At 34.8% G+C, this 21,300-nt stretch overlaps 1 protein-coding gene and 1 long non-coding RNA gene across 2 annotated transcripts; one reads left to right on the forward strand and one right to left on the reverse strand.

Annotated features, from left to right (window-relative positions):
- Nucleotides 1-1,411: 1,411 nt before the first annotated feature.
- LOC129260926 (ubiquitin-conjugating enzyme E2 A) lies at nucleotides 1,412-16,969 on the reverse strand. The gene is made up of 6 exons (XM_054898934.2): nucleotides 16,549-16,969; nucleotides 14,351-14,431; nucleotides 13,322-13,347; nucleotides 11,238-11,327; nucleotides 9,007-9,095; nucleotides 1,412-8,059 (listed from the first exon to the last, which is right to left on the reverse strand). Exons 1-6 carry the CDS (start codon nucleotides 16,590-16,592, stop codon nucleotides 7,925-7,927), a joined length of 465 nt encoding a protein of 154 aa, XP_054754909.1. The 5' UTR covers nucleotides 16,593-16,969; the 3' UTR covers nucleotides 1,412-7,924.
- Nucleotides 16,935-20,448, forward strand: LOC135157685 (uncharacterized). Its single transcript, XR_010296644.1, has 3 exons — nucleotides 16,935-17,311; nucleotides 18,858-18,982; nucleotides 19,509-20,448. It is a non-coding gene; the product is annotated as an uncharacterized LOC135157685 (long non-coding RNA).
- Nucleotides 20,449-21,300: the final 852 nt, after the last annotated feature.

Consider the following 21,300-nt stretch of genomic DNA (forward strand, 5'->3'; position numbering starts at 1 on the left):
TAGGATGAAATAGAATATCATGTTTATGTTTTTATACACAAGATTTTTGCTATTTACCCCTCCCTGCAACCAAGAGCATGTGGTGTGCCCTGTTACTTTACAACCCTTTTAAATGTCACTTCATTTTGTAAGTATCCCTTATCCATGTGATGTCAAATAAGTAACTAATAAACCATGAACGCCGATCGACACCAATAGCAGAAACTTTGCTTACATCAATTTGTTATAAAAAATGAGCACTCCAAGTTGGATAGAATGTAGGGAGGAGTATAATCTATTCATAAAAAAAATCATTTTTCAATTCCCCCAATGTTTCCACCTTTTCTATCCTTATCCTTCTTTGTTTTTTGTCAGCCGTGTCCCAACCTGGTCAGATCAAACTAAAGAAACATGAAATGTGGAATTTCATTGAAACATTTTTAACCGTGCATCCCAGAAAGAAAAAAAAATACCCAAAACCGAGAATTATTGGTGCCATATCATAACTTTATAATAATAATAATAATATAGGGTATTTATATTGCGCACATATCCACCTTGTTAGGTGCTCAAGGCGCTCCTATATTACTCGGCTAAGCTAGGCGTTAAGGAATTACTTCCTACCGGTACCCATTTACCTCACCTGGGTTGAGTGCAGCACAGTGTGGATCAGTTTCTTGCTGAAGGAAATTACGCCATGGCGTATCACAAATATAATTTAAAGGAACAGGCATAACGTCAAAAATACTTGGTGTTAACATGTCATTTTGAACAAAAACTAAGAATTCCTTCTTTTAAAAAATAATTAATAAAAAATACATTTAGCTTTGATGGGGAAATTCCTTACTGGGACCTATCATTTTTGCCCAAATGAAATGATTTTCTTTTCCTTTAAAAAAAAATGCCCTCCCCCCCCCCCCCCCCATACAGTTAGTGTTGTCAATGCCTGTCTAGGATGAGGGAACATTGATAAACAGCAATGAGAACAAATGATGATTTTGGCATTTCACGGGTCATACCATGACCATGGCCTGTCATTTTGGCTAAGTAGCGACTTTCCTTTAAACAAAAAAAAAATACCCCCAAACCCCCTCAAAACAATACTGAGTAAGTCGGGGATGTCATCAGATTTCAAGAGTGAGGGAGCATTGATAAACAGTGGATAGAAGAACAAAAACATGATTTGTGGTTCAAAATTCATATCGCAACCTGGCTAAAAAGTCACTATTTTCCTCTTTTTTGTGTGTAATTGATAGCTTTGATGTTTTTTGCAACAAGAAACTATTTTTTACTTTCACTTCCTTCATCAAACATTCCATCGTCACAAAAACTCTTTAAAACCCAAACCCCCTTTTCAAACCCCCCTCCCACACACTCACACACCCTCCCTAATACATGACTCCCATTGAAAGCACACAAACACAATAGCAAATGTTTTGAAAGAAACAGTTTATTAAAGAAGCACAGGATAATCAACCTGTTATTCTATCTACCTGTACAAGTAAATCACTTAGTATCATAAATACAAATATAATGCTCACATAGTGGACTGAAGTCAAGCTCTTCTAACATGTGCAGGAATCGTTCTCTGCACCATGTGCTTTTAATAAACACTTATTTAAACCTATGCTGGGCATGTACAGACGACAAACAAAAACAGACACATTTAAAGCATTCTTCATCATACATAACAATATTGTAAGGCATATACATGTTAACACTTCTTTAATAAATGCTCTACACGTTTGTGTCCATCGCACAAAATATACCATATACAATGTAAAAAATGTTCATTTTATTCTTGCCCTTTACATTTAAACAATACAAGAAGAATAATTGGTGTAACTAAAGCAATTTCCATGTATTCAATATAAGAGGAGTTTAAAGCTTTCTTTTCAGAGGGAAAAAATGAATATCACTTATTTTTTAAAGTGTTGTAACATATCGCTTGGATACAAACATAAATATATAAGATTATTGTAAAGTAGATTGACAGCTTTCATTCTGAGTCAATCATAAACCAGTTATATACACAGCATATTCTAAGTATAATTTCTTGAATCCAATGATTTGGCGATAGATAACCAGATGAAGCCGTTTTATGTAACAAGTTTCAACTCAGTGAAATGCCACTTTGTCTTTTCATACATATGGGGAATCCCAAATTGGGACTGAATGGAGACATTAGCCTTTTATACTTCTACGATTTACTAAACAATAGCAGGAGGATAAACACTTTCTGATGTCTCAAAAAATATATACCCACGTAAATAAATGATGAATATGGACACTTGAAGAATTACTGTGTATTTACCAAGTTTTGAATTACAAAGAAAATTTTTTTAAAGCAACAAACTTCAAATTCATTGAGAAAAGAACACATATGGCCTGTTCTATAAAGGACCTATGATTCAGGTAACTTTGCCATTACCATGGTAACATGGCTCAGCAACCAATAACAGTGAAGATTTTTATGGCAGTTACCATAATGACAAAGTTCTCATAAATCAAGTCTCTATAAAACTAGGGAGGCATTTCACAAATAAGTTAAGTATGACTTTATAGAGCCTCTTTGTGAAACATCCCCGGGACCTTTGATTTAGTATCGAACTAAAAAAGAATCCAATAGACTGGCAAGTAAAGAAAACAGAACTGGCTTTAAATGCAACAGGAACCACCAAAAGCTCTCGACTCCATTATTACTGATAGGTGGGGCATGGCTGATATTTAATTCAATATATGCTTAAAATAGAGTGATTTTAAAAAAAGTTACAAAGTATCAGAATCACTCATTTTGCTGGTGTAAGAGAATTATTTTAGCTGTATGTAATTAAAATCCAACAAAATCATTTATAGTAAAACCTAGCTTTAATCCAGACTGTCATACATACATGTACATGGGCTTTAAAATATCAAGTTTCAATGCGAAATGTCACAAGATTAATGTATCACGTATTGTTTAATAATTCCGCACAGCTTGAAATGATCAAAGTAAAGATTCACATCCACCTGTAATATGCCTCCTTGAGACGCATCAAATGTTGAGTTCGATACATGTAACTATAAAGTCTGGAATTGAAAAACCCAAGTATGGAACTCCTAAACTGAAGTTAAAATCCTATCTACTGAATCATAAAGAGGCATGCCAAAACCACACCATGCTCAAACAAACAAAAGTTCTGAAACAATCGTGTCAATGAAAAAGTGATAATGTGTTGTTAGTTTGAACATAATGATTTGTGCTATTAATTACTATGGTTACATAATTTTAAAACAATATAAGTTTGATATAGAAAAGAAAACCAAACTCGTACATACATGTAAGAAAACTAATTTATACCAAAGAAGGGTCTTTCTCTTTTGGTAATAGACTGTAACTCTAATTGAACATGTAACATAAGTTTAAAATGGTTTCAGATTACGGATGCCCATATCAGAGTCCGGTGCAATACACTTTGCCCCACAAGGGAGTACTTGATCAATTATTTAGGGTAATTGAGGTACATGTACATCAAATTGTACCTTTTTGTGGTCTACTGAAAAGCATAAGGGATGCATGTACAACTTAAAATATAACCGGATACTATAGCTATGCATATTACTAGGCTTATGCAGCAATTTTAACATGTGATCAGTCACCTGATTAGTCACCTGACAGAGTACAATGAAATCTACTTTACCATTGAATAGTAATTTTGTTAGAAATATTCTCAAGGAGCCACCAGGCCCTCTTTGAACACCAACAAACCCATATAAAGTTTTATATTGTTGCCTACTGGGAAAGGATGGCCCCAGTGCAAATTGAAGGAAATTATTGGAAATCGGGAATAAATGTCATTAAATGTATGGCAAAGAATAAATCACATATTGTCGTACATGTATGTTGGAAGCTCTGAGCACAACTACCATTACCAGTACTGTACATGTACTAATCAAAGTAGCGTGGGTATATTGGGGCTTCACCTGGCAAGTGACTTCATGAAATCATCACTGCTTTCACAAACCATTCCTGGGGCCGTTTCATAAAGCTGTTCGGAAGTTACGAGCGACCGACTGGTTAACCTTTCTTACACGCTAAATAGTCATCACCGAACATTCTGGTGTATACCATTTACCACAGGAAGGATCATCAGTCGTTCTGTAAGTCACTCTTAACTTACGAACAGCTTTATGAAACACCCACCCATTGCAAAAAAGTTGCAATCAACCGCAACGGCAAAATCAAATGCAACTTGATTTTCAACAAATCAATATTGAAAATATGAGATTTGCGCATGATTTCATGAGGTGTATTCAAACGCAACTCTGTCTGCAACGAGCCCCTGGGACTTTAAGTGGACAGAAAGAAATTTGAAATATTTTACTAATTTCACTTTTGTTTTGTGGCTACTGGTATATAATATATGTGATTGGATTTGAATGTTTTTTATAACATGATAATATACTATCTAAGGAATTGATCAAACCACTAAATTAAGACAAAGTCTGAAAACTTGGAGATAATCCAAATTCTAGTACAAATACATGTAAAAATAAATTTCTAGTGATGTGGCCCTATTGGTGTACTTCGTGAAAATGGTGACAAAATATTAGTGTGAAGTCCATATCTTTATTTTTAAAAATCAAAGACAATAGACATGATTATAATTCATTCATTTTAAGAGCAAAGTACATGTATGACTAAACATGGCCTCATTAAAGAAAAACGTTTTTTCAATAGAGTTCTATATGAATATGCCCTGGAGAATCTAAAAGGGTGTTGTAAAGGGTGTTGTAAATGGTTACCTTGTAAACAAAAAAAAAATGTTTGAAGTACACAAAGCGAATCAGAACAACATATCTATTGGGCTGTGTTTACAAAGAACTGGTTAAATTTGAACTGTGCCTATATACATAATTTCATAGATAATATAAAGGATATACAGATTTATTCATATCTACAATGAGTCATCGGAGATTATTTCACTTTCAAATCAATTACGTTCTAAAATAAGAAAGTAATCTGTCATATACAGCTAACACTTGTTTAAGATTTTACCAACTGCCAATCTTTTCTTGCAGGCTCAATCTTTTTCGGACTAGATGATATTGCTTTCCAGGAATACAATATATGATCCCATTCAATTGTTCAATGAGCGAGATAAGAATAAAAAAATTATACTTGATTACCCAATTTTGGAACTCTAGATATAAAGTCGTAAGCAATACAAATTACAATTGCAAACTTTAACTGTACCATTTATTTGATAAACAATGTATTTTACTCTACATTTTTAAAGAGCTTTACTAAATACGTTATATCCATAAACATGTGTATCCATCTGTTAAATCATCTAGGGCCCGTTGCAGAAAGAGTTGCAATCAATCGCAACTGTAAAAATCATGCGCAACTGTAAAAATCATGCGCAACTTGATTTTCAACCAATCAACAGCGCGCATTTGGGACTTAAACGCAACTCTTTCTGCGACGGTCCCCTGATGACATTCTGAGGATGCAAGCATTGAGTTGGGATACAAAGCCTAGATTACCAGTGCAAGTGGAATGGCCTTGTTACTCAGCTTACTGAGTTACTAGTAGAACTTTGCCTTATTAGGTATAGACTGGGATTGCACAATGACAAAGATGGCACATTTCTCAAAGTGTATCATGAATGGAGATCTCTCTTTAATCTGTTGTATACCGGTTCCTGTACGAGGCCTGCAGGATTTCAGGAAATGTATCCTTTCTATTTGAGGTTTAGGTAGTGATCATTCCATTTGTATTTTATGCAAGTACCTGTACATACTGTATCCATGATATATGAGGTATTATCTTTCCTATCGCGCAAAACATAAAAACAAATGGATATCAAAACACTACAGTATGAAACACATATGATACCTAGGTGGATGAAGAAAATATAACACTATTAATGTACCGATCAGGGGCTTGTTACACAAAACTTAGCCATTGATTGTAATGTTGCTTTGTATGCTGGATTGCACTTGATGGTTTGGAGCGTTGTGGCCCAGTGGATTTGTCTTCGGACTTTGAAACAGAGGGTCGTGGGTTCGAATCCCAGCCATGGCGTAATTTCCTTCAGCAAGAAACTGATCCACAGTGTGCTGCACTCAACCCAGGTGAGGTAAATGGGTACCGGTAGGAAGTAATTCCTTAAAAAGCTGTGTGCGCTATGAACGCCTAGCTTAGCCGGGTAATATATAGGAGCGCCTTGAGCACCTAACAAGGTGGATATGTGCGCAATATAAATACCCTATATTATATTATTATTATTTAATATCATCAAGTGTACTAATCAGGCTGCTACAATAAAGGACTGAGATGTAAGTGTTAAGGGTCCCTCGGCCCTGAAGCACAAAGGTTTGAAATTGATTCTAAGACTTTTTCAACAATTGATTGCAATAACATTAAATTTCAATGCAATTAATAGTGAAAGCCAGTCAAATGCTTGATCCCTAAATGGCAATGGCAAATCGGGATTATTGTACATTTTCATTTTGATCAAAATACTGACCAGGAACCAAGGAGATATTGTTCTTTCATATTTGCAATCCATTCCGAACATTTGTGTTTTGGGGCTAAAGTCAGATTGAAATTCTTGATATTTAAAGAATAAAGAAGAGTCAGCAGCAAACAAATACTGGGGAGCTGGGAAGGCATTTCACAAAGAGATTTTCACCGACCAGCATTATAAGCTACTGAAATCTCTGCATCTGATTGGGCTTGAGCAAGTATTGAAAAATAAGTCATGAAACCCACCAAGGACCAAGGTGGGTTCTCAAATCATAATACCCCCCCTTGACAAACTGAACCATGTCAATTGCTTTCAGTAGAGTGGAGAACATCATAACCAAATGCAGCGTGGAAAATTGATATAGTCAGTTCCGATTGGATTTTTGGAAGGAGCATATTTACTACAGAAAATGTATCCAAATCTTCCCAATCAAATTTCTGATTAAATGCCCTTAAACTCTTTGTGGAAGTTCACATCAATTTCTTTTATCCATATTTCATCACCCAAATACCAGTGCTAGAAAAGTGCTGTGGATTGTGAATTTGCTGCATTCCTAATCAGCGACTTTCACCAATTGTTATAAACTACCTAAAATCCTTGCACCCAATTGGTCAAGAGCAAACTTGTTAGTTTAATCATGAAATGCTTCCCTGCAACTGTCTTAACTATGGAAAGCCATGAACACCATAATTTGTCATCTTAAATTTTGTATATCTTAAGCAAAGGGCTGGCTTGAGGGATGTTCAATCCTCAATGTACAAGCAGCATTTACTTTACCATTTACAAAGGGTAAAAGCACACTCTATTTTGAATGATGAATTCTGACATTGCTAGCAGGTTAACACTGGGTGATCAAGTTTAATATTAGTGCTGGTGTTGGTGTTAGAAACACAATTTGCATTGCCTGCCATAACTCCTACGCCTGACCAAAGTTTTTAAGTCCAAATAACACAAAGGATAACTCAACACCAAGTGAAACTTGCTCTGAGATCAGTATTTTTTAGTTCGGTGCAATGGTGATGTAAAAATCTACCCAACACCAACACCAATAGGTCAACACCCACTGAACTGACTGAATTAACCAGTTGACACCTGAAACTGGTTTGTCCATGCACACAATTTAAAGGAATTCGGTAGTCAACAGGTTACGACATTTAGGACGTAGATCACTGGCTGAAATCATTTGTGCTTGACGTGACTGGCTACCATTGGCTATTAGCTACTGTGTATTCTTACAAAGGGGAGTGATGCAAATTTAGTAATGGATATAAAGGATACCACTAAATCAGGGATTAGACTAGAAACAAAAGTACCTCCTAGCTTATCACATGAAAATTATTTTCTTCTAAAAATGAAGATTGTTAAGCTTGACTCAATCGACATCTTACGATGACAACAGATTCACCTCTTCCTCTCCTCTATCCCTTTTATCATGATTTGTTATCCATCCAGCTGGTTTCAACGATAGCAGTCACCTTCTTTTCGTATTCCCGTCGGTTTTCTTGGTATAGCTGTGCAGCTTGGCTGTTTGCTGGGCTGTTGGGGTTAGGCTCGTCCAGTAAGGACTGCAGAGAAGATGCAAAGTAGCAAATCAATGCTAATATTGTTTCAGAGTATTTGAAGAATAAATCTAGTTCATTCATTTGATCATTATATAAATTATAAGATATTGAAAGCAAAGTCACGCCAAACAAACCATATACAACACCTTAAGTTGAATACTGCATGATACAAATTTGGGATTTGAAAGTTTTTAAAACGAGTTTTTGTTGGTTATTTCTCCTTTTATCATGACAGTTGCATAGAAACGCTTCTTTTTTAGAAAAATAATTGACTCAGCGCTATTACTGGGAATCTGAGTACCTAAGTATCTAAGTAATCCAAAGGCTGGGATGGAATTCAGCCCCCCCCCCCCACCGTTCATCTCATTACAGATTTATCCCCAAAAGCTGGCGCACCATCTATCCATGACTTTTCTCTTGCGCAACTACTGACACCAAATTTGTGATCCCTGGGTACGCTGTTCTGAAATTACACCTGTACGCAACATTTCAAAAGTGTATGTCGGGCCCAATATTGCTCAAATATGTGAATTCATGTACAAACCCAATGCAAATTGTGCTATGCAAATTGTGTTTTGAGCAAAAATTCTTATATCTATCATAGTTTCTTCTTTCACTGATTAAACTTAATTGTGTCTTGTTTGTGGTCAGAATGAATTTGCCAACTATTTTAATTGAAAAAAAAACACAATGAAATACAACAAAAAATATAAAAGAAATTTTAAGAATAAAATAAATACATAAGAAAAAAAATGTGACACCAAATTTTTTAGAAGTATATTTGATTTGATTCCTTCAAAGAGCGTGTAAATAGAAAATTAGCAGTTCAGTCTTATATATAGAGGAAATTGTAGATTTTACGAATAAATGCGCATAATCAATACATATAGCTATTTTCAATTAATTTGATTTTAAAACAAACAGAGCATGAAATAATCTCTTTTATTTACCTGTATTGAAGTAAGGATTGCTGATACATCATATGTAGGACTCCATCTATTCTGTAGGATATCCAAACAGATTCCTCCATCGGCATATACTGTGGAACAAAATAAAAATATCAGGCGAGAATAATAGTAACAATAATCATACTTTAGATTAAAGACAAGAGTTATAACCACTAGACCAAGACAGTGTAAGTACCATAATATGCAATAAGCAACAAGGCAATTTCAGGTTCTAAAGGAGTTTTTACATATCTTCTCCTGTCCTGGTAGATTGATTAAAGAGATTCCTCCATTAGCATAAAATTTTTAAAGAAAATAAACATAACAGGGCAAATGTGAAAAGACTTGCATCTTGCTTACTCTATTGACACCCCTCCCCCCTCTTGCTTTATAGTATTATACATGAATTCACCAAACCGAAAAAATACCTTGAACATAATAAAAGCTTTTTTCAAACAGTCCTCACTTTTTCTGGAGTGCCAGAACACTATAACAATTACTAATGAAACTCAATTCTCTGATGACACATCTTTTCAACACATCTATATTTTGTTCTTTCCTCTACTACTGTAATGTTCCTACTAATTTCATCATTTTTGTTCTCTAAAAAGCAATCATCTGTCGATCCAGTTTTCTTGATATATATATTTTTGTATAATTCAGATCAACAGTTAATATGCCAGACAAATCTGAGCCCTCTAAAATTTATTACATAGTGTGAAGCTGTAATTCTGTTGAATTGAAAAACCAAAGTAGGGTTATTGTTCTTTTGTGTGTTTTTTTTTTGCTTCCCATAATTCAAAGTGAGCAATAATTTCTTGAATGGGTCTTTAAATTCAAAGTTAGTTGTTGTAGGTTACCATCATACTCACTTACATGACAGCAATAATATTGTGGGTCAATGTGGGATAATGAAAATTAGCTGAAAATATCGCTGGAAAATGCAGATGCTACAAAATATTAACAATCCAACAATACTTCATTCAGAATTAAGAGCATCATCTTGAAGGAAATACATGTATGCAGGCTGAAAATGATACTAACACCTAATATCATTGTGAAAATAAACACCCTAACACTTTAACACTAGGTTATTCTGAACTCGGGTTAAATAGAGTCTGGTCTAATGTTATGATTAAACTATGGATAGCCAATTGTGACAGGTATCTCTAACAGTAGAATGTTCATTACACTATGAATGGGAGTTATTACTGAGATAGCTCTCTTCACCATTAAAACATGAGGAAAGATAGGACATATATAATAATGCAATTGTGAATTTTTGGCTTCCCAAAAATTTAACACAGAGTTAGACCATGCCCTATAAAGCTAAACCAAGCTTCAGAATACGGGCCTGAACTGCACAACTTTATATGCTAAAAGAGTTTATTAAACATAAATTTCACTATTGGTAATGATCATAAAATGAGCTCAAACAGATATGACCATCAGTGTTTGTAAATTTATGAAAAAAGATAGAAAATTAGTAATTATAATAGGCAAAATAAGCATGACATTTGAGCCAAGTGTAGGGTCTTTACCAAGCAATAGTAATACACTGTACCTATCTGTGATACCAATTTTAAGCGTAGGTTTGTGTAGAATTCAATCAGTGAAGTAAGTTATGTCAGAATGTACTTCATGTAGATATATGATGGTAAGGTAACATTTAATCTGATTTCAAAGACTTCCTTTTGAAAATATAGTGCACCAAAACTCCTATGCCCATATTGTGGAGTCTGGTTTAACTTACATGTAGGCCACATGTGGTCTAACTCTGTGCTAAAATTATGGCAAGCCAAACATTTCAAAATCATGTTGTTTCCTATATTTACTGGGCACTTTCCTCATATTTTGATGATGAGATCTATTTCAGGAATTATTCCCAGTCATTTATGAATGTCAAACAAGCTGACAAATTAAACTTGTGCTGTTAGAGATCACAACTGGCAATATGATGTAGTGAAAGCATATCTTTAGACCTTGGGACCGTTTCATAAAGCTGTTTGTAAGTTAAGAGCGACTTTAAGAATGACTGGTGATCCTTTCTTATGGTAAATGGTATACACCAAAACGTGCATTGGTGAGGGTTTTGCGCTTAAGAAAGGATCACCAGTCATTCTTAAAGTCGCTCTTAACTTACGAACAGATTTATGAAACACCCACCAGAGTTTAAATCCAACCCGAGTTCAGACTACAGGTCCTAGAGTGTACATGTAGATTATAAGTCTTACCATTAGGGTGATACATCTTTGATATAAAGCGTACTGTGGGTGGTTTGTTGGGGTACTCTTCTGTAAATTCAATAGTTAGCTTGAACGTTCCTGGGGAAAAATAAAATGAGGAGAAAAATTAAACACAAGAAACTTTTAACAAGAAACAATAATCATTTTTAAAATGATTTCAATCCACTTCTAGAGATATTGAATGAGAACAAAAATTATGGGACCTTTCATTAATTGGCTCAAATTGAAGCTGAAATCTGTATATTTTATAGAGTGATGTATCTAGGGCCCCGTCTTACAAAGAGTTACGATTGATCTGATCAACCTCAAGTATATGGGAATCCATCAATGTCATAACTATTTTCTTTAGGAAATTTGCACAATGTCCTTTGAAAACAAAAGCATACCTAATTGTGAAGAAAACAGTGAATATACCACGTCATATCTAGAAAATATTTTGAAGAACCATGTATTTTAGATGTTGTCGTTGCTGGCTTTCCATAGTTGTGATTGATTGGATCAATCGTAACTCTTCATAAGACGGGGCCCTGATCTAAAGTAATTTGAATTTGAATTTGATAGCAACCTCACTGACAAGCTACATGTATGACCAGTGTGCTAACTGATATACCTGTATGTCCATGGTACCCACCTCTACTACATTACGTACCTTGCTGCTCTCAAAATTATATTACCAACAATGGTTCTAACAGTAATTTTCAAAATAAAATTGCATTGCTCTCTTAAACCAGGCCAGGTTTTGGGGGGCGTTAGCTGGCCGGGGGGGGGGGGGATGACATATTGACTGCCAATCGCACGAATGCCATGAAAATTGGCAAGGTACAGGTGTTAGATGTAATCTACAAGTTAGTATGGTAAAATTTTCCAAAAAACAATCATATTTTTGTTTATAAATAAGACTTAATTTCTAATTTATGCGTAAATTATACTTTCTTGCTCTAATTCACTAAAAAAAGCTTCTATAAATGCTATTTTTTGTGTTAATATTCTTTAAACCAAATAAATTACAAATAAAAAATCCTGGTTTGAAAATTAATTTCTTATGTATTTTATTGTTTTATGAACATGTATTCTTTGGTTTTTTTTGCCAAATTAATAGCAAAACCTTTTTGAAGCATATTAATTTCAACTGATGAAAGTAAAAATAATCACAAAATCACATCTTTAAGCAATTTTTGGTCAAACATTCACTTACATGTACCTAATGTTGCGTAATTTTGTAACCGCGTACCCGGGCATTGCAAATTTGGTCTCATATGTTGTGCGAGATTTGAAAGTAAAAAGTCAGCGAGCAACGCGGTTGAAAAATTTCATGTGGCAGATTTATTGTGTAAAATGTAGAGGAAGGCAGAACCCACCTTCCCCCCCCCCCCGACCTTTTAGGGTTAAAGGTCAAGTCCACCCCAGGAAAACATTGATTTAATTAAATAGAGAAAAATCTAACTTGCATAACGCTGAAAATTTCATCAAAATCGGATGTAAAATAAGAAAAATATGACTTAAAATTTCGCTTATTTTTCACAAAACAGAGATATGCACAACTCAGTGACTTGCAAATGAGACAGTCAATAATGTCCCTTTACTTACTATTTCTTTGTTTTTTATTGTTTGAATTATACAATATTTCATTTTTTACAGAATTGACAATAAGGACCAAATTGGCTGAACCATATTGTATTAAACAATGCTAATTCCAAATGTTCAGGGACAAAATAATTGTCATTTCACTTGAAAATGAATAGAAAATTAGTAGATTTCCTATTTCATATAATACACAAGAAATAGTGAGTGGATGACGTCATCAGTCTCCTCATTTGCATACTGACCAGTATATGCATAGAACTGTTTTGTGAAATTACAAGAAACTTCGAAATGTCATAACTTTCTTATTTTACATCCGATTTTGATAAAATTATCTGTGTTTTTCTTGATTGATTATTCGCTTTTTATTCAAATCAACATTTTGGGGGGTGGACTTGTCCTTTAAGCATAAACAGTTAAAGAATGTCCTTTTTCTATATTATGTACTATCACAGTGACAACCTTGCTAATAAAAAGTAAATTGAACTTACCATCTTCAAATGGGGTGTCACGGGGCCTTTGATAAAGGAAAGACAAAAATGTATGGATTTCAGAATATTGTCATTCTTTTATATTTTGAATCAAATCCCTACAAACTGAATTTTTGTTTAAAAATTCAAATAAACAAATATCATTTATACTGAACTGCATGATACATGCACTTGATGCATATTCAGGATATTTTGTGAAATGAAATCCTGTATGACAGCAATGACAGGAAAAAGGAATACCACACTATTGTCATACATGTACATGTAGAGTATAAACTGCAAACTCATTTCCATAACCATGTTTGAAGGGTAATCTACACATGTTCACCAGGCTTGTGCGTATCCATGTTGCAAAGGGAAAGAAAAGATCCCGCTATTATGAAGACTTACATGTCATTAACTAATGAGGATAGGCATTTGAAATAGAATATTATTGCTGCCACCAGCATGATGATATGAGCAGTTTTATCAATGCTTACAGTTTATTAGTCCATGAAAGAGGAATATTCTAAAATAAGAAATATATAAGGAATTACTCTTGGGTAAGCAGTAACTTAATGTACATGTACAGTAAAACCCAGGGGGGGGGGGTGGCCAGTCAAATATATTGCTGTACACATGTGTGAGTCCCAAAAAAATGCAAATAAAGGGGTGTTTTTTCAGTTTTGGACTTGGGCCGCGCGTGCACTCGTTAAGGGTATAAAAAACACCCCTTTTGAAAGACTGGTCGATCGCGGGGTCAAACATATTTAGGGTATGTTTACTTTATTTTTCCTAAGCTTTTTAAACATGTTGAGGGTATGTTTTTTTTCCCCAAGCTTTTTCCCCGGGGTCCTATTCTGGCGACAACTTGTTTTGTAAGGGCCAAAATGTGTAAATAAAGCCTGCAAAAAACTTGTATAGGGGGTTATTTTGCACACAGAGAAAAACTCGTTTAGGGGGTGTTTGGAAATAATTTGGTCACGCATGTGTACAGCAATACATTTGACTGCCCCCCCCCCCCCCCCCCCCCCCGAGAGTAAAACTTACCCAAATATAAGAGCATTCCATAACATTATGTTATTTTCTGAAGGTGCACCACTCACGCCAGCTGGTGGATCTTCTTGTAATCTGACAAGAAAAAAAGTTAAGACATTCAGAATGGTCAATATCACACTTTAACAAGGTTGATAGTACAAAACAGCCAAAATGATTTTCCAGCCCTTGTTTACATGTACATGTATGCAGTGGTCCCTTGCTCTGTGCGATTGATACAAAAAAGATTAACCTCACATGATGCTAGCCAGGAGGTGTTTGGAGAGTAAATTGCGAACACGATTTTAATCTCTTAAAGACGCCTGGCACTTGTATCAGTCGCATGTTGCAAGAAATATCTGCATGCAATTGTAAACAAGGTCCAGAAAAGTCAGAAACCATTTCTCGGCCCCCAACGGTAACATTATACACTTGTACTTGTAAAAATACAATTTATTTATCATATCACATGTTTTGACAACGTGGCTATTGAAATCCTGCTTATTTTTTTCAAAAAAAAAATAAAATCATAATCATAACAGTTTGCATTGTATGGATGACGATCAGCCAAATGATTGCACTCCACAACAAAATCCAAGATAACAATGTAATCATCAGCGAATCTTCATGCAGTTCCTAAAAAAAAACTTCCCCCTCAGTAGCATTTTTGAAGTCAGAATTTGGTCAAAACATGCAGAGTAATATCATATTTTTACAAGTTAAATTTCTCCATCTCATCTGCCAGCAGGGATATTGTTTTCCAGATCTTGTTTACAATACATGTGGACAACTGGAGATGTGTTTGGTCCAAAAAAAGAGGATCGTCCCGGTAAACAAGGATATATCCTCATATTTTTAAACCATGAGAAATCATGTCTTGATAGATGGAAATTAATTGTCCTTGTTTATGGGGAAAGTTTTATTTTCATTTTCCTATGTGGGCTTTATAGAAAGCACTTACGGAAATTGAGAGTGCTAAATAAAAAAGGTTATGAATGGGTGAGCAGACATGGGGGACCATGTTTTGTTCAATCTGAATTTGACTGCCCAAAGTTATTTCCAAGAAAAATCATATGCATGTATTTCTCTCATTTTTTAATGAGATATTTGGCACACTTACTCATGATAAAGGAACATTATCAAATGAAAGATTCTGCGCCATAAAAGAAATTTGTGTTCAATTTTAACTCAAATCGTTAGATGCGCAGACTAGTTTGGGCCTGGGGAACACCATAACTTAAGTTGAATTTTGAACATGTTTAGCCTACACATGTATGGCTATGCCATATATATGGCCCTGCTTCAGTCCCAGCTAACAAAACAGAAAATGTCCAACACATAATTTACAGTGCAATAATCTTAATGCGTCACTATCAACTGCACTCACACGTATTGCGAGGTTAGTATTAGTACACTAACCTCGCACCACGAACCGCGTTTGGCAGTGGATTTCTAACTAGTGGGTCGCGCGTGCTGGGATCTCACTTCTTGGGTCCACAACACACGACTTCTATGGCTTGAATTTTCTGTGCGCGGCGGCATGTAATGAACCCTTGGGTGTGTCAACTGTGACGTGAGCGTCGCGTAAAGTTGGGGAAGTACAATAAGAAACAAGATGGCGGCGTAAACATCGGGCAAGTCTCTTCCGTCTTTTCACAATATTTTTTCATTTTTTTGATGAATTCTTGTTTTCAAAATAACAACGAGAGCATAGAAATGTCGGAAATGAAGTTTTATCCCATTTACATGATTTAGAGCTAGATCTTTTAGAAGGAAAGTAGAAATCTCGGGGGCGAAAGTTTCAGGGTTTTTTGCGGTACACGCAGATGAATGGGGAGGAATGCCTGGCTTCGTATGAGAGTAACCTTACGTTAGTAAATGATTTTTACTCTCTAGAAGCCGCCTGGCTAGACATGAGTTGACATGACAATGACAAAAACCATTAAAACATGAGAGGTTTTGCCTTTTTGGAACAAAATAACAAAACTAAATAATTAAAGATCTTCACAGTAGTTCACTCATTTCTCATGAAGAAATGATATTATCCAATAATATAGTTCGCCTTTTACAGGTTAAAAATTTAAAAATGTCATCATCACTGTCAGTCGTGCAGGCAATGCAATGTCGTGAGAAACGATTCTCCAGCAATCTCAATTTGTCAATTCATTGCAAGTCAACTCAAGCCTGGCCCTGGCAATGGTATTTGCACTTACTTTTTAAAATCTCTCATGAGTCGCCTTCTCGCCGGTGTAGACATTTTATGATAGATATACTAAATATCCAATAAATATATATACAAAGAACAGTCCACCACTCCTCAAACTTCTCAAAAACTTGATTTCATCGTCGTTACGTCCGCATCGGTGATGACTTTTTCTTTTGCATAGGCCCTACATGTACACTGCATGGATATGCACTGCACTGCACTATAGCGATATTGCACATACAGAGACTGTGTTTTCATATACGATGACCTCATCACAGAGAAAAACCATTAATTCCCACAATGCAAAAATTTCACAGAGATACGATCTTACGTATACGTAAGCTCCCGAAGGGAGCTAGAGAGGGAACTCTTTCCGCGCGTTTTTTATTTTCCATAGGTTTTGTACATAACAAACATGGCTGCCATTTGGCCAATTTGAAGGTTGATTTTGGAAGGTCAATGTTTAATTCATGAGTAATGACGTCAAAATACGCATAATGCACTTGTATGATTGGATAAAACGCTAATGTTTTATTCATGTCCTCATGCATTAAACATTTTTTTCCATCCCACAATTCCCTACGATATCTGTGCGAAGTGTTGTTCTTTTTGACTCTGCGAAATTCAACTTTTTGAAATACAATAGCAAGACTAATTATCTGTTTATAGAATTAGTGTCCGGAATCATGATTTCTGAGTGAAATTCAGTTGAGCAGAAAATCTTTGAGGGAACATCTACATCAGAGTAATGGCATTCCATGCAAATAAAAGTAAGTGAAGTTCAAATTTTGTGCTTTGATCTCAGTTGTAATTGTAATGTGTTTGCTGAGGTTCGGCGTCGCAGTCAGGGCCTTACTAGTACCGTACGTAAACCACAATTTCCATATTACCATTTCTTTTTCCTGATCCCAAATAAATCTGAGATCTGACTGACATATTTTCTCAGAAAATAATACAGTTTTTCCTAGAACTAAGTTGGTTAATTGGAATGCTTCATGTCCGTCCTTAATAAATCTATATCAGGGGTAGATGTGGACTTGTTCAGTATCGGCAAAGCTGCATCAAATTTAAGCCAAATAATATAGTCAGAGCGGGATACGGCCATTGATACCGCCGGTGCCAGCCGGCTGCGAAATTGCCGATGTAGGTTAGGTCATTAGGTGTTGGGAATTTTAGTGTCAAACAAGCTTGAGTTGAAGTTTAAAGTTTGGCCTGGGCCTAATGATTTTTTGACACCGCTATTTCATCTTCATATGGATCAATATAATTCTCTGCATTTAAAAAGAAATTGAATTAAATTTAAATGAACTAAATCTATTCGGAATGATATCGGTAGATTTTGCCCATGGTCATGACTCATGGAATGATTTGAGACAGATTTTAACGTTAGTCTTTTTTTTTACTAAAAGTAAGGCCCTAGGGATAGGTCTAACTTAGATCTAGATTTCTAAAAATAAAATTCTAGATCTGTCTGGTTCGACTTTTTTCTCAAGATTTAAGTTAACTTTATTCTAGTCCCTGCCTGGATCACCGTTGGACTAAAATTATAATTAGTCATTAGACTCTAGCCTAACATAACGGAGTTAAATTAGTATTGTTTTTTTTTGGGGGGGGGGCCAACATTTCTTTGTCAGGTTTCAAACTGCTCAATTATCGTATACCATGAGTGCAATTTTTATGGGAAGGGATTAGAAAATTTATAGTGCCCCATTTTGAATTTTATAAGTATAAGCAGAGAGAGGGGCTGATCCAATTGATTTATCTTTATTGTCTTCCTCACTTTACCTTATTTATGGTGAAAAGCAAAGGATCATTTAAACTTGCGAGCAAGCTAACCTCTTTTTAAATCAAAATCAAACTTAAATAGGAACTTACTTAGACGTAGAGATTCACATGCTTATAGACGAGTGCAAAAAATTAAATAATTGTTTTGCACTGGTGAATGAGCGAGAGCCAAATTATCACAAAATTAATAATTATTCTACATCTGTCAAAGCTGGATTGGTGTATATATATTGAAGATTGACAAAAGGCCTCAGGCTCGCTATAGTAGGCCACGTATGCTTGAACCATTTACTGACTCTTATTGACAATGAAGATGGTCAGTGGAAACAGAGCCAGGTATGCCTATTTCGTCAGTGGAACATGATACAGAGAGAAGGAAGTTTTCGGTTTAGACCAGCTTTTTTTCTAGTTGGGAACTTTAATAGGATATGACTAGCTGGAAATTTTGAAAATATTGTTTTAAAAGAGGAATTTTGTGTATCACATCTAAAATTCTAAACTGTTAAGTATTGTGTGTATTTTGAATTGCAGATCCAATAGGATCAAGTTCTTAGCAGTCCCAGCCTAGTCAGAAGTACAAAGTCAACTACCATTTGCACATCACCAAGAGTAACAATCTGATGAGGAATAGGATATCTGAACTGAAAACTTGCAAGGTATGCTTGTTTTCGTAGAAAGGCCCCCTATTTCCTTTTTTTTGGGGGGGTGGGGAGGTGGAGGGATATAGCAACTTTTCTGAATCATGTTATCCCATATAGTAACGCTCCATTGTGAGTTAATATTTATTTGGATTCAGATTCACCAGTATTTCCATTCTCATCAATGCATACTTATTATTCATGTCTCTTATCTATATTAGTCATACATGAAATAACTTTGAAACTCAGTTACTATGTAGACAGAAATAAAAAGGACAAAATATTGAGAGTAATCTTATATATATTTGAATTATTTTGCACACTTAATCAAAAAAGATCTATGAAAAACGATCTATAAATAGTGATCTATGATTTTTATCTGGCTATATAGATTACTACATGTGCATTATCTAAATAATATTTTGCATGGAAGAGTAGGGCCTAATAAAAAGTTTTAAACGTCTTAATAAACTGGACTAGATGAGTGAGAATAATTATTATTCAGCAGCTCATTTTGTACTTTCTCTTTTTGTTTACCATGCAGGTTTCACAGGCTGTTTTAGTACCACCAGGACAGATTAAGAAGAAATATGGAGGCCAAGTTCATAACAAGTAGTTACTTAATCACAATTACACATTTTAAAAATTGAATGAATTTGAATATTGTCAATACATATTGAATTTTGCTTAAACTACACATCTTTAGAAAAAAATAGCATTGGAGTATAAATATTTAGGTCCATAGGTTTCACACAAGATTAAAATATATTCCCAAAGGGCACACCTACCCACCCATTATTAATGTTCTAATCATCTAAATGTAGTACTTATAGTAGTGAAAGAACTTTTAATGCTATTAGTAGTTTGAAAGGGATAGTTTGTATTCTGGTAATAAAATCAATTCAGAATGGGTCTTTACTGAGGTCTGGGCTATGTAACATACATGCCTACAGAAATACACAAGAAAATAAGAAATAATGGATTTTCATTGAAAAAATGTGCATTCTAAAAAAACAAGGTTACAGAACAAAGGATTAAGAAATCACTCTCACTCCTGGACCCCATTTCATTACTAGACTAACCACTATTCTAACGTTGCCATTCTGGTAATTACCGTGGAAACAAGCAACAGATCATCAGTGAGGTTCCCATGCTAGTTGCTAGTTACAATTGGGGCAAATTTACCATAATTCAAGTCTTTATGAAACAAGGACCTGTAGTGCTGGACATTAACTGTTGAATTTATTTTTTGGGGAAGTGAATACCTATGAAAGTGAATATACATACTCATTTTTTTCGATTTTTTTTTTCTCTAGATTTTACCTAAAAAATTACATCCGTTCCCTTGTAACAGGCTTGCAATTTCTGTTGCATTCATTATATGCATTTTGCTGATGTAATGTGATGCTTTGGCGAGAACAAAAGGATAGGAATATTTTTATCACATATTTCAAAAATTGATTGCTTATTAAACATTTTAATTTAAAATATACTTTCTAATCTTCATATTCGTGATTTATTTAATCCACCAATTCATATTGTGTGAAAGATAAAGTGATGATGATGTTATTGCTACCAAACTGTGTTGTGATGAAATATTTAGATGATGGTATGATGATAATGAAGAATACTTCTATATGACTGGAATATGATGGTGCTATACTGATTGATTGATTTTGTTTGTCAGGTATCTATGGGTATAATACTAGTACAACAGGTAAGAGTATAACATAAAGTATAAAAATACCATGCATGGCAAGATAGCCCATAAAAGCTATTGCAACATGGCATACTGTGACATTTTATGATCAGGCACAGCCAAAATAAATATTCTTCCTGAAGAGATAAACCAATTTGATTTAAGAGTGGGATAGAAATAAAATGATATGAGAATAATTGTTTGCTCGCATGATTATGTGGTATGTGTGTGTGTGGAGGAGAGAGAGGGGGGGGGGGTGGGTGAGATTGATAGATTTAGGGGGCGGGCAGGTACAACAATTTTATATTGTTTGGAAGTCACCTTTATAAGATAGCCTTGATGAGAGCAAATTCATGCTGGGGGATAATGGGCTGCCTTAATTTTGCTCCAAACCTAAACTCAGATTTTTCTAAAAATCTTCATAAGATTTGCAACAGATTGTTCATTTCAATTTCAAAATAAAGACAAAATGACCTCCTGATTGCTTTGCTCTCTTGCTCAGATTTCTCTGATCATTTTAAGCATTTAACCCCAAAAAAAAAAAAAAAAAAAAAAACCAAACAAACAAACATATATATGGCTATTCGTGATGTATAATTAAAAATGAAAATAATATGCAGTGATGTCTGTGATGAAC

Source organism: Lytechinus pictus, unplaced genomic scaffold, assembly GCF_037042905.1.
Source record: "Lytechinus pictus isolate F3 Inbred unplaced genomic scaffold, Lp3.0 scaffold_19, whole genome shotgun sequence".
NCBI lineage: Eukaryota > Metazoa > Echinodermata > Echinoidea > Temnopleuroida > Toxopneustidae > Lytechinus > Lytechinus pictus.

Excerpts from the sequence above, each read along its gene's own strand:
- LOC129260926 (XM_054898934.2), bottom strand. The coding sequence starts at position 16,592 with ATGTCTACACCGGCGAGAAGGCGACTCATGAGAGATTTTAAAAA. Across the intron at positions 13,348-14,350 it reads TGGAATGCTCTTATATTTGG|GCCCCGTGACACCCCATTTG; the intron begins GTAAGTTTTACT and ends CCTTTATCAAAG. Across the intron at positions 11,328-13,321 it reads TGACACCCCATTTGAAGATG|GAACGTTCAAGCTAACTATT; the intron begins GTAAGTTCAATT and ends ATTTTTCCCCAG.